Genomic DNA, 13142 nt, shown 5'->3' on the forward strand with positions numbered 1-13142 from the left:
AAAATCATTGATTTCCTTACCTGTCCATTATTTTTGTTTGACGGAGTTGAATTGTTTGGACCACGTGGCATGAAAAATTTTGTCAAGGTCCTGATGAGAATGTGCAGACAACTGAACGTATGAAGGAAGACCACTGAGTCAAGACTGTTTACACGTGCAACTATGTATGTTGCACGTGTAGGCGACGTGTATGACGTCGACGGACACACACCATTTGTATGTTGTGATTGGATAATTTAAATTAGCAAGCAGTGACACTAGTGAGACTTTATTAAACTAATTTTTCTCATTTTTCGTTAAGACATGAAATATTATTTTGTACCGTAAATGGTACTTGAAATATTATAATGTACTGAAAATGTACTAAAAATCTAAATGTACTTTCAATTTACTGGAAAGGGCAAAATGTACCAGAAAAGTACAAATGTACTAGGAACGGCAACACTGCTTTAAACCCAATTATGCAATTACTGAAATTGACGAAAAGGATATGGATAAATTTCAAACATTAAAATTTCTCTTAGGAGCTGTACAATACTAATACAACGAAGCTTGAAAATTTTATCGTATTTTGAAAAATTGCAGCAGGTAAAACATAATATATAGAGTTAGATATGACTGAATGTTGTTCTACTTGATAATCTATAACGATACAGCTGCACATATGATCGTTACCTGTTAGAGAATAAAAAAATTTTCAAGATTCATTGTCTTTTTGTTTTTGTATTGTTATGAATGCGTAAATTACGCGCTCATCTTTAGTGTGTATACATTTCAAGCGAAGCATAGTGTTTTTTTTCTCTTTGAATGTGAGTCAGAATGTTCTTTTTTCTAATATAAAATAACGGCAGAAAATGGTTGTTTAGTAGATCGCAAAAATTAAGTTAAAAGAAACAATGAATTGTAATGAACTTTCAAATTCATCTTAACTTCAAAATTTCATTTTAACTGTAATTATAACAGTTAAGATGAAGTTAATTAAGATGACCTAGGATGAAATTACCATAAGTCTAGAAATAAAACTGTTATCTGCTAATAAAATTATGACATTTTGTAAATGAGAGTCAACATGTAAAACTAAAGATATGACGAATATATGCGAACTTTTATGACAGAAACAAAAAATATTAACAATAATTGTCATAAAGCAGAATCAAACCCGAAAAAATAGCTTGTGACAAAATAAAGATTTTTGTTTTGAATTGAGTTGCTGAAAGCGGAATGAAAACGTACTGAGAAAAATTTCCTGAATATTGTCCCGGAAGTAGAGGAATGTTTGTAATCGCTTCATTTCTCATACGGCAAATGATTTCTGTTATAACAAAACACATTCTCCTTGTTTTTTGACCTACATCTCTCCAAGATGTGAGTCAAATATTTACAGAGTCATAAAACAATTAGCGGTATATTGATTTTTATAGTAGCAGTGTGTCGAGTTCTATCATTTTCTCGGAAAAAAATGAATATAGTTTAACTACCTGACCGAGAAAGATAACACCGTTTTGTATAATTTAAAACTAAGCATATATCAATAGGATGAAGTTAAAATACATTATAATAAATGGAAATTACATATGTCTGTTATCAGTGTTTTGAGATCGAATTACATTAAAATAAATACACAGAACTCAGTGGTGTAGCGTAGAAAGGCGGCCTGCCCGGGCGACACTTTTAGGGGGCAGCAAAATTTTACAATAAATAATAATAATATCTTGTAAAAATTTGAACCATTTCATTTCATATTTTTGTCTCACCTACGACTCGTACCAATTGAAATGAGCACGGAATTTTTCATTACTTATTCTGTGACGAAACTGAAATTTAGTCTTTTAAATTGAGATACCTAAATAAGGGGACGGCGAAATTTTCCTCCGTCCTAGGCGGCAGACACCTACGCTACTCCACTGACAGAACTCATTTTTTCAAACACAAGTAGTTTACATTATTAGATAAACAAGAAAGTACAAAAATAGATAATGTAATCGTAATTTTTCATGCACTGTGACAATCTGGCTATGACAAGACAGGAGCTTGGCATCTGTAAGATGATTATAGTTTTGACGACAAAACACAAGCAGCAAAGGGTTTGAAGAATTCATAAATTTTTTATAATTTTCAAATGAAAACAGTGAAAACGTTGTGTTAAATCTTTCTGAAAAAATGAAAATAATTACGCAAAAAAACAGAATATTTCAGGCAGAAAAAAAATCACTTTATAATTCAAAAATAAAAAGTATGCTGCCTGGAAAATTAAATAAAAAGTAGATGCTTGAGTAAAGAAATGAAAGAATTTTTCACTAAGAAATAACGAAAATTTATAGATAAATGAAATAATGAAAGAATTTTACACTAAGCTGGCAAACATCAGTCTACTCTTATAAAAAATTGAATGAATTGGTTATTAATTACAAATAGCCAGTATATGAATTAAAATATTATCAAATGTATTTAGCAAAACAACTGTAATTGTTTCGATACATCCCGATATTAATGATGATTTTTCAACTGTTTCCTAAATAAATTCAATGATATAATAAATAAGAAATTACTTAAAATGAATGATTACAAATTTGTCATTAAAGAAGTCAAAATTGTGGAAGAAATAAGATTGAAAAATATCACCGAATTTAGTGATTAATATATCTTTTTTCTTAATTTTGTTTGGTCTCAAGTTGGTTTCAATTCGAAGATATTTTGATTTGTAATTGTATGGAAACAGACTGTTTGTAAAAAATGTTGAAGTTTAATACTTTGTAGTAATTGACAATGTAATTTTTACTAATTTCATAACAAGCTTTTTTCGCGTGAAATATTTAGTGTGAATTTCTTATCGAAAATTCACTGTAAATGGTCAGAAATGAAAATATTTTGTTGATTGTGAGTAAAGAATATGTGTCCATGTGATACACATTCCTCTACTAAATATAAAGAGAAATTATTATTTTCTAATTGTGTAAAAGTATTTAAAATATGAAAATATCAGAAAGATTCCTCTATTTGTCTTTATTTTAATGAAATGTATTGGATAAAATAGTTAGAAAATGTGACTGTATTTTGATAAAAAGATCATTCCTTGCAAGTATTTAAATAATTTGTTAAATTTGATATTTCCCGATAAACGAATCACGAATCTCTCTTGACGTAATTATTAGTTAGTAAAAAAGTTTTGATACCACTGATAAGTAATTCAACGTTATATAATGTTTATATATAATATGATATAATATAGCATATAAATGTTTATATAATACCTGAAATTGCAGTTCAGATGACATTCTAATAAGAGCTGGAAAATACACAATAAATAATACTCCATAATTCATAACAAGTGCGATTTGGCTTCCAGCATTATCTAAAGTTGTTATAAATTCAATATAACTTCTATTATTGACTACAGACAATTAAATATATTTACTCACCTGAATCAATCGAAACAGTGAATATAATAACAGTAATAACTACATTTATGAAACAAACTATGTGACCATATAAGAAAACCCATCGACTTAAAGCCACATAGACGAACCAGGTGGCAGTATGCTTATCCTGATACTCATTAAATGAAGATTTAAATTTACTTTCGGCTTTAAATGCTCTAATTGTTGTCAGTCCATAAAGCGATACACTCAGATGGGAAAATACTGGACTTCTCGCTGCCAAAAAATTTTATATATTTAAATCACTTATTTAAGCAGAACTTTCTTAAATATAATGTTCGATACATCCCGATATAATGTTCGATACATCCCGATATTAATGATGATTTTTCAACTGTTTCCTAAATAAATTCAATGATATAATAAATAAGAAATTACTTAAAATGAATGATTACAAATTTGTCATTAAAGAAGTCAAAATTGTGGTAGAAGTCAAAATTTTGTTACCCTTTGCTACCCTTTGTTACCCTTTGTTACTGATCTTCATAAATTTTCCTGAAGTAAACAAATAACACAAGGAACACACCAGTAAATGACTATACAAGGAAATACATTTCGAGCCTTCTGCTCCTTTCAGTTTTCTGTTATAGATTTTTGACTGCTTATTAAACTCTATTTATAGAATTTAGTTGCCATTAATCTGTATTAAATATATTTGTAAGTGAAAAGTGTTCAATGTATAACATTTTTGTCATATGTTAGCCAACCTTTGATTGGGAATTTCTTTTGTTAAAATAAATAGTATTGACGTATATATTAGAGTGTAACATGTACTAAATAATTTTGATACAATACGCTTACGTAAGAGAGTATTTCTGTATAATTCCTTTCGGTAATGAATGTTTACTGTTGAAAGATTTTTCTTGCTTTTAAGTTTGTACAATAACCTATTTTAGAGTACGTGTTATATACTTACATTTTCCTTCCATTTGTTTTATGCTTTTCACCACTCGAGTATAGATCGTCCACAAACTATAGAATGATATCGAAAGAACAGCTGTTAATATGAGTAGATAAGGACAGAATATTGCTTGAAGTATACACATGCCAGCAACTATAAGGCCTCCCTAAATTATAAGAATAAATGAAAGGTCATTTCTGTATACTACATAATATATTATGTTTTATTATTTATACATAAAAAACTATACTATTACTTTTAGCATTTATATGAAACATTAACACGACATAACATAATTGCATAAGACATAATACATTTTGTAAGATAAATCACTAATTAATCAAATTATATAATTTGTGAAATAAAAAATTAGGTGTTTAACATTGTCACTGATTAGACAATATATTTAGGCATACATCGATGGTAAATTTTATAGGATAAATAGATAAGAGCAAAAGTTTTCAGGTTCTGCCAGTCTAATCGAATTCTTTGCACATCAAATCTTTTGAGTTTGACAGTTAGGGGTTTAGGGGTGAAAGATTGAAATATTCAATATAATATATATCTGTGAGACCTATGCTGCATTCTCGAATAACACTACTGAAAATTGCATTATTTCGTTACCATAACTTTGTATAGAAACAATATTTAAATAAAGAGAAATATTACATACTAGCAGGTAGGCCCGGCGTTGCTCGGGCAAAAGTAACGATAACTAAGATAAAGATTATTACGTTACAGTCAACCTTATCCGTTTTCATAGAATGCAAGAATTGGGTCCCCTTAGATAATTTTTAGATGGGCCTAAAAATATGTTCGATTTCCCGCAAAAACGAAAAACTGCATCTGCGTATCGCACGTCGCTTTCTCTTAACAATTCCATTGTTACGTAAGATTTCCATTGTTGACACTTCCATTGTTACTTAAAACTTTTATTGTTACTTAAAACTTCCATTGTTACTTAACACTTCCATTGTTACTTAGCACTTCCATTGTTGATGGAAGTGCTAAGTAACAATCCTGTCTTTCTCCCCCCCGGGAGGAATTTCGAAAAATCCGTTCTTAGTGTGCGTTTTCGTGACGTACCCTAACTGTGTACCAAATTTCAGCTTCCAACTCCTAACCGTTTGGGCTCTGCACTTATTATTATTATTATCAACCCGTCTCGATTATATTATAGATTAGTCAAGGGACGCTGCTTAGACGCTCCTTACTACGATGAGTGTTGGTATTTCCAACGACATTAATATCAAAGTAATTTTCAATCGTGCATATAGAGAAAACTCTGCAAAATCTACTAGTAAAAGGAGAAAATTCAGTTTATGAATGATTTTTTAAACAAGGAAGAAAATACAAAGGTGGACTTGAGTATAGTACTTTACTAAAGTTAGCTCTATATAGCTAAATTACAGGAAATAAACCAATAATGCAGACAGTATTGTACAGTGTTTAGTATCTTACCTACTACTAGTAATGTAATGAACGGTATTGCAATCTTTCAATTATCGAAAAGATTCGTTAATTATAACACTGTACTTGTATTGTCAAAAAATAATTAAAGTTATATGTAGTTACAGTCAGCATGAGGTTTACTGTTTAAGTTATTGATTTTGTGGTGATAAGAAATGTTTTAATTTTTACGAACCCAAAAGTTAATATATATTTTGTTGACTGTATTTCCAACATATTCACGCTAACTATAATAATTAAACGTATTTCGGAAAATTCCTGAACTTGTTCAATTTCAATTCCTGGTCTCCCAGATGGTTTAGGTGGATATTCCGGCTCGGCTTAATTAACTCGCGTGAAGGAAGTGTCAGAGAAGTGTTGGTTATACAGTAATATAACATAGTTGAAATTAAAAGTGTAAGTGGCCATCCAAGTTTTGCATACAAGTAATGAAGGGCTCACTGAAATCAGTCTGAAATTAACATGTAGGCAAGGGGACACAAAAAGTTAAATTTTTGCATGGCAATGCAAGACCCTGCACACTAAAAACTAGACTGCAGCCAAATTTGAAAAACACAAAGAGGAGATTTTTTTCTCTTTCTCTCTAGTCCACAGTCTGATCGCGATGTTTTTCATTCGCATTTGTTTGGGAGTTAAAAATAATTTGTTGTGTGAAAGATTTGATTAAATGACAAAGTTCAAGAAGATAGGCAATAACTATAAATTTGGAGCACTGTTTTCTTCAATAGCTTACACACAAGTCTATTTATTTCTGGGATAACTACATAAACACTGGCAGTGAGTACGTTGAAAAGTAGAATTCATTGCTTCTTTTTCTATTGTCTGTTTTATTTCTACAAATAAAACAGCTGGTCTGTTAATTTATAAATATATACCTTAGTAGCTGTAGATTCCTTTTTTATATTTATTTTAAACAATTATATCTTTTTTTATATTTATTTATACAATTAAACTAAACTTACTTTTATCACATTGCTAAACGAGTTAGGTAAGGAATCATCCATATTGTTCACATCTTTGGAAAACCGATTTAAGATTTTTCCTAAAAAATATCAAAATGTAAAATATTAATTACAATAACCGCTTATGTAAAATATATTTATTCCAGTATCATTATTATTTATAGGAATACAACGCAGCATATCTGTATGGTTAATGTTTCACAGGTTGACATGCTTAACTTTTTTCATACCAGAAACTTTGTACCTGTACGTATTTATCGATACAGCGTATTTAAATACAGGAAGTTTATCTTAACATCATAAAAACTTTAATATACGCTTTATATAAACTATCCTTTAGGCTTAATGAGATTGGATTAAATAAAAAGAAATAATGCCACAAGGTTTTATAACAGCAATGTTATTGACAGAAAATGTGGTTTGTTTAATCCGCAATGTTGTATAATACAACGATTCTCAAACTCTGGCTGGTGAGCAGCATGTAACTCTTCAAGAACTTAATTGTAGATCAACTAACAAATAAAAACATATTTGTTATTTTTAAAAGCTTTTGTATTTTGTAAATACACCGGAGCGACAGTTAGTTCATGTTTTTTTTTTTTTTTAAATCCAAAGTTAACGCATCCAAACAGCACCTAATGTTCTTAAAATTTGATGCTAGCACACACTACATTTTTGCATTACACTTTAATTTATAATTTCGAAACACTTTAATTTTATTCACATGTTTACATGCTCATTAAAATCGAAAAGTTTATTCGAGCAAACGCAAAAAACTACCATCAGTTTCGAGATTTCATTGCTGAACTCGATTTAAATGAAGAAATAAATGATTTATTATTGTACTAAATGATGAGGTGGTTACCAACGTACGATGTACTGAACAGGTTTGTAGTATTGCTGGAACGTACTATTGACTTTCTAGATAAAGAAAAGCGATCATATACGCAGTTAAAAGATAAAGAATAAGTGAATGACTTAATTAATTAATGTTCTTCACCGATACAATGGAACATTTAAAAATTTGAATTTTCAGTTTTAGGAGAAAAAAACAACTTTTCCAAAAGGATATAATAGATAAGACATTCAATCACTTTTCTCGCTTAAAAAAAGCTGTTTCAGATTCTGATATTCCTCTTGCAACCATCATTTACTCTCAAGCAAAATTTAAAAAAAAAACTGTTGAACGATTTTGAAGAACGATTTGCAGATTTAGTAGCATTAAAACCATAAATTGCATTTTCATTAAATCCATTTAAAATAGGCATGATTAACAATGGTTTTACATTATTAAAATTTTACTTCCTGAAACGGTATCAGGAGAATTAGAATTAAATGAAGTGGAAAAAGATCAAAGTCTCTAAATGTTACATAAATCAGCAAACTCAATCAATGAATTTTGGAAATGTGTACCAATAATTTAGTACCTGGTACAACAATTTAAAAAATACAGCATATCGTTTACTGTCAATTTTTGGATCAACGTATGCAGTTGAATCATTGTACTCAACGATAAAATTAATTAAATTGAAGTTCCGTTTACATATAACAAAACTAGCAGACTTAAGAAACTGACAAGCAGCTTATTTAACATAAAAAATGGCTGACAAATTTACAAATTAAAAGTTCCGTATTTAAGACTAAAATGTCTTCATTTTTGTAATGTCAAATTACAGAAATTTTTTAATGTGTAAATTCGTCAATCATTTTTCTGAAAGAAATTATGTATTTTTTTCAATTGTTGGCCTGTAAACTTTTTAGACTGTTTCCATGTTTTGCAGAGGCATAGCATCAAATAACAGGTCAGCTCTACAATAAAAGAGTGTTCTTCCTAGTGATTTGACATGACGAATATGAAAACATTTTAGTCTTATATACGGAAATTTTTTAGGTTATTCTCCACTTAAATGATATCATAAAATTTCCGGTCGTTCTCAAATCTAAAAAGAGTTGTTAAAAGGTTAATGTTTTACTTCAGATTACAACGTTCAGTCTATCAATAATAGATTATTCAAAGTTTTTCTTGTTAAAAATGAACGCGTATCTAAATTTAATTCCATTATTCAATTTTTTCCCATATTTATTCATTACATTATTATTTATGATTAATCCTTTGTAATTAATTTGCTATTAATTGTATTATAGATTTTTTATAATATAATTAGTAGCAAAATAAACTATCAAACTTCATAACTAATTCTAAAACGTAAACTGTAAAATTCTGTTTTCGGCTATCTGTTATATGACAGGAGTGGGCAAGCAAAAGTTCAGTGGGAGCTAAAATGTAGGTTTTGCAAAATGCATGAGAGCCGCACTTCTGTACTTTTTAAATTGTGTACCGCAGTTCTGTACCGCAATTTTATTATGTAATATAAATAAACATAAAACAAATATTGATTTTTTTAATAAACATATTTTTAAAAAATGGGAAAATAAAAGTGTAAAAATAATAATAAAATGCAGAAATTAACAATTTAAGCAAGAGCCGCATTTTCCCATGTCTATTATATGATTTAATGATATTTACTATTAAAATATTTAGGTAAAATGCAAATATATAAGAAATGTCTAATTTTCTAATTTTGGCTTAATATCGAAAACGTTTCACCTCAATAACATTATTAAATCTTTAAGTTAAGAATGAATTAAATAAATATATTATACATACCAACGGGATTATTATCCAAAAATGATATTGGCGTTCGAATAATACATTGAAACATATTATTGTGCAGCTCTATAGATGCAGCTATAAACATTTCATACATTAATATTGCAGACAGTATCATCGCGAAAAATACTACACATATCATTCCGAAGTAAACGTATATGTTGTATGCTTCACTATAATAAAAGTTTTCTTCTTCAGTATTGTTAAAAATTGTTTCGTTAAACGTAATATTTTCCGGTTTCACTGTACTTTGTCCATAGATTCTTTTCTTATACAACCTGAAAATTACACATGAAATAAGAATTAAATTTTTGGAATTCACAATATTTTTATAATGAATAGAAATACATAAAAAATACTTGAATTTATTATATAAAAGTAATACATATGGTTAAATAAATTACATCAATGCAAATTTAAGCCACATTCTCATAATTTATCACTGAACATATATGTGTGAACATCATTGCTATCCTTTATATTGTGACTGACACTGCAACCGTTTAAATTTATCTAGAATGATTGGGCGACATTGTACATACTGACATTTTGTGACTTTTCTATGAACACACGTTAAAATCTGTTGGTTCAAAGTTCCAGAATGAAACAAGATATTATGCAAGTCAAGTATCTTTTTGTACTATTCTTACAGCCCACTCAATATCTTAATGAAGCATTATAAACAACAAGCAATTATTATTGACTTTTTCAGAAAACTCTTTCATTATAAAAATAGGAGGAGTTCGGTAAAGTTCTTAAATAAACTACGAAATTTTAATTTTACTGACTTTAAATTTTGAATTTAAATTGCAAAGTAAATTTATTTATTTAAAATGTATATATGAAATAAATTCTTTTGAATTCTTTCAAAATAATTTGTATTATTTTTCTTCATAATTTTATTCAGAATACCAGAGTATAATGTTGTACATGAAAACATTTAATGATGGAAGAATTAAATACATCCATTGCTATTTGTAAAAATTGTTCATCAATTATGTATGAAGTAAATAATGTCATTTGTTTTTCATTAAACAATTTATATAAAAAAACACATATTTACATATTAATATTAATTCTGACATTACTTATAAAAACAACATACCATTTGACTAGCCAAAAGTCACTTGCATTTATATTAGCTTGTGATACAATTAGTGTAACTAATAGAACAGACTTAAAGAAGAATCCCTTTCCAGCATTGAAATATTCTCTATAAACTGAAAGTCCTACTTTTCCAACTCCTTCATCATCTTGTGGTATTTTTTTACCTTCATCTTCCTACAGCAAAAAATTTCAAACATTATATGAGCATTCATTTGATTATGCTTCAATTCGTTACAAAATATTTTATTACAAATTTAAGAAGTAAAACATATTTAAAGTATAATTTTTTATTCAACATTTTGTAAAGCATACCTCTGTAAGTAATAAAGCTGGGTGCCAATATCTGATAAATAAATACCCTTTTTTATTTCTTTGTAGATAGCTTCCTGTTGTTAACCCCTTTGTCAATCCGTGTTATGTATGCATTTTTTGAGTTACCTCACAAATGCCAGTGTTTTTCTAAAAACTGAAATTATCTATAGCTCAAGAATGATTATATCCACAATTTCAGCAATGAACGCATAAAATACTATAGGCCTAGGTACAATGCAATATAAAATATTTGAAATTGACAAAAATGCTTAATATATGTTTATTTTAATGTAATTTGATCTGAAACACAAAAGGTAATTATATAAAATTACAAGGAATGACATTGTATCGTTGAAAGATAACACTTTCCTCTGAAATTTAACACAGACCTAATATCAATTGTTGAAACTGCAAATAAATTATAACAAGTTAAATATTTTTGCAGTTTTGGATCGAACTGTATTAAAATAAACATAAATCTAGCAACGAGTTGCATAAATTTCCAGGTTGTTAATTAAACGATTTCATTTTAAAAATAACATATATAATAAATTAGAACGGAATGCCCAGCGCGGTTCGAAAAACCATAGATGGGGTTGACTTTTTCTCGTAAGGTATGGTAGGTTTGCTATATGATGACAGAGAGTAACTACGGGCATATTCAAATTTTTAGCATCAATTCAGTGAGATGCTGCAGAGTGTGACTCAATTTCTGACGTTCTCGAGAGAGAACAGACGCCAGCTGCCAAAATATCCTAAAAGAAAACAAAAAGATGGCACATGGTGTGGATTTCCAAGCTACATTAAAGTTATTTTTGAATTTATTTAATGAGAACAACTAAATAAAATATGAATATTTCGAAAAACATTGAGATGGAGATCTTTTAATTTCTGCAGGCGTTAAAAATAACGAAGTCAACTCTGAGATTACAATTTAACAAGTAAAGAAATTGTGTGATGACATATGTAAATATAGTGCAATATTAAAATATTTTATTAATGTACTGTACTAATTATAATTTATTCAAGATACGTTTATAAACATATAAATTAAATACAAAATTGCCAACGCAAAACTCAGCTCTTACAAATCTCATCATACCATCTTGTTTGCTGGCATATTCAGCACCTCGTGCAGTTTTCTGGTAGTAACGAGAAGTTGCTTCAGATTTTGAACAGAAGTGCTGAGAAGTGCTATCAGCATGCTGAGATTTTTAATACTTCTATGCAAAATTTAGTGCAAATCACTTAAATGTTAGGAAAATCAGTTATGATTCAAGTTTTGAAGTAGCAATTCTCGTTTTGGAAGAAAATAGACAATAACTATGCAAAATTTTTTTACGTTGCTCCAAAGGTTTGGTAGCTTTCAAATACAGGATGAAACTGGTGAGAAGTTAAGATTCCGAGTTTTATGGTAGTCCAAGTTCCCTATAGGTAGGTACTGTACCTATGAAAAAATTAATCAAGAGATTGGGCGTTTGTAGGAAAGATAAATTCAACAGGAAGAGTGGTGCTCAAGTTTTAAGGTGGCTCACGTACAGTACATTGGAAAGTATGTCATTCAACGGTCTCTTGACACGGATGTATTTCATGACAATTGCAACTTGCTTTTAGGCAATTATCATCAACCATGCTCACACGCATATGCGTACACCTAAAAAGTAATCGTAATAACTCAATTTATGTCGGTAGATATCTGACAATATAAGACTAATTCTTATTTTGAAATAATGGTATGATTAATAGTAAAACAGTGAACGCATAAAAATGCTCTAGGCCTATACACAAAAGTTTTGTTACATATAAGGAAAGTAAATTTCCTCCTTGCAAAATATTAATTCGAGAGAAGAACAAAGTAATCTTGTTGTTTGATAAACTAAATCTATATACAGTTTGGCCATTGTAAGGATGGTAAACTTTCCCTATAATGTAAGGGTCATACACAATAATGTAAAGTACGATGTACTGTGAGTTGAGAAAAAGTATTAATGTCGTTACCCTACTGCTGATGATATTAAAAATGTATTTTTGGGAGTGTTTAGTGATTGTTTAGAATTTTAATGTAATATGATATACGTCCATTTTAAAGGATTGGTGAATAATGTAAAAAAATCCAGAAGTGTCATATTAGTGTGGCAGAAGGATTTGTAAGAAAAAATCGTGGAAAACCTTTTTTTGTATAGCACTGAAGAGGGGCATAAAGATAATAAAGCGCGAAATGCCTACGTAACCTGTATCTTCAATAAAAAATGTTCCTGACCTACAGGCAGTAAGATAATCTA

At 29.0% G+C, this 13142-nt stretch overlaps 1 protein-coding gene across 1 annotated transcript in view; it reads right to left on the reverse strand.

Moving 5' to 3' along the window:
- The window catches only part of LOC111624258 (multidrug resistance-associated protein 4-like), a 45229-nt gene that overhangs the window by 20911 nt on the left and 11176 nt on the right, over positions 1-13142 (reverse strand). The window contains exons 5-10 of the mRNA XM_023367067.1: positions 10547-10722; positions 9439-9719; positions 6771-6850; positions 4354-4504; positions 3420-3653; positions 3252-3352 (exon numbers count right to left, since the gene is read on the reverse strand). Of these exons, the coding sequence (XP_023222835.1) occupies positions 3252-3352; positions 3420-3653; positions 4354-4504; positions 6771-6850; positions 9439-9719; positions 10547-10722 (1023 nt within the window). The remainder of the gene's footprint in view (positions 1-3251; positions 3353-3419; positions 3654-4353; positions 4505-6770; positions 6851-9438; positions 9720-10546; positions 10723-13142) is intronic.

Source organism: Centruroides sculpturatus, unplaced genomic scaffold (assembly GCF_000671375.1).
Source record: "Centruroides sculpturatus isolate CEXI.00-Female unplaced genomic scaffold, Cexi_2.0 scaffold242, whole genome shotgun sequence".
NCBI lineage: Eukaryota > Metazoa > Arthropoda > Arachnida > Scorpiones > Buthidae > Centruroides > Centruroides sculpturatus.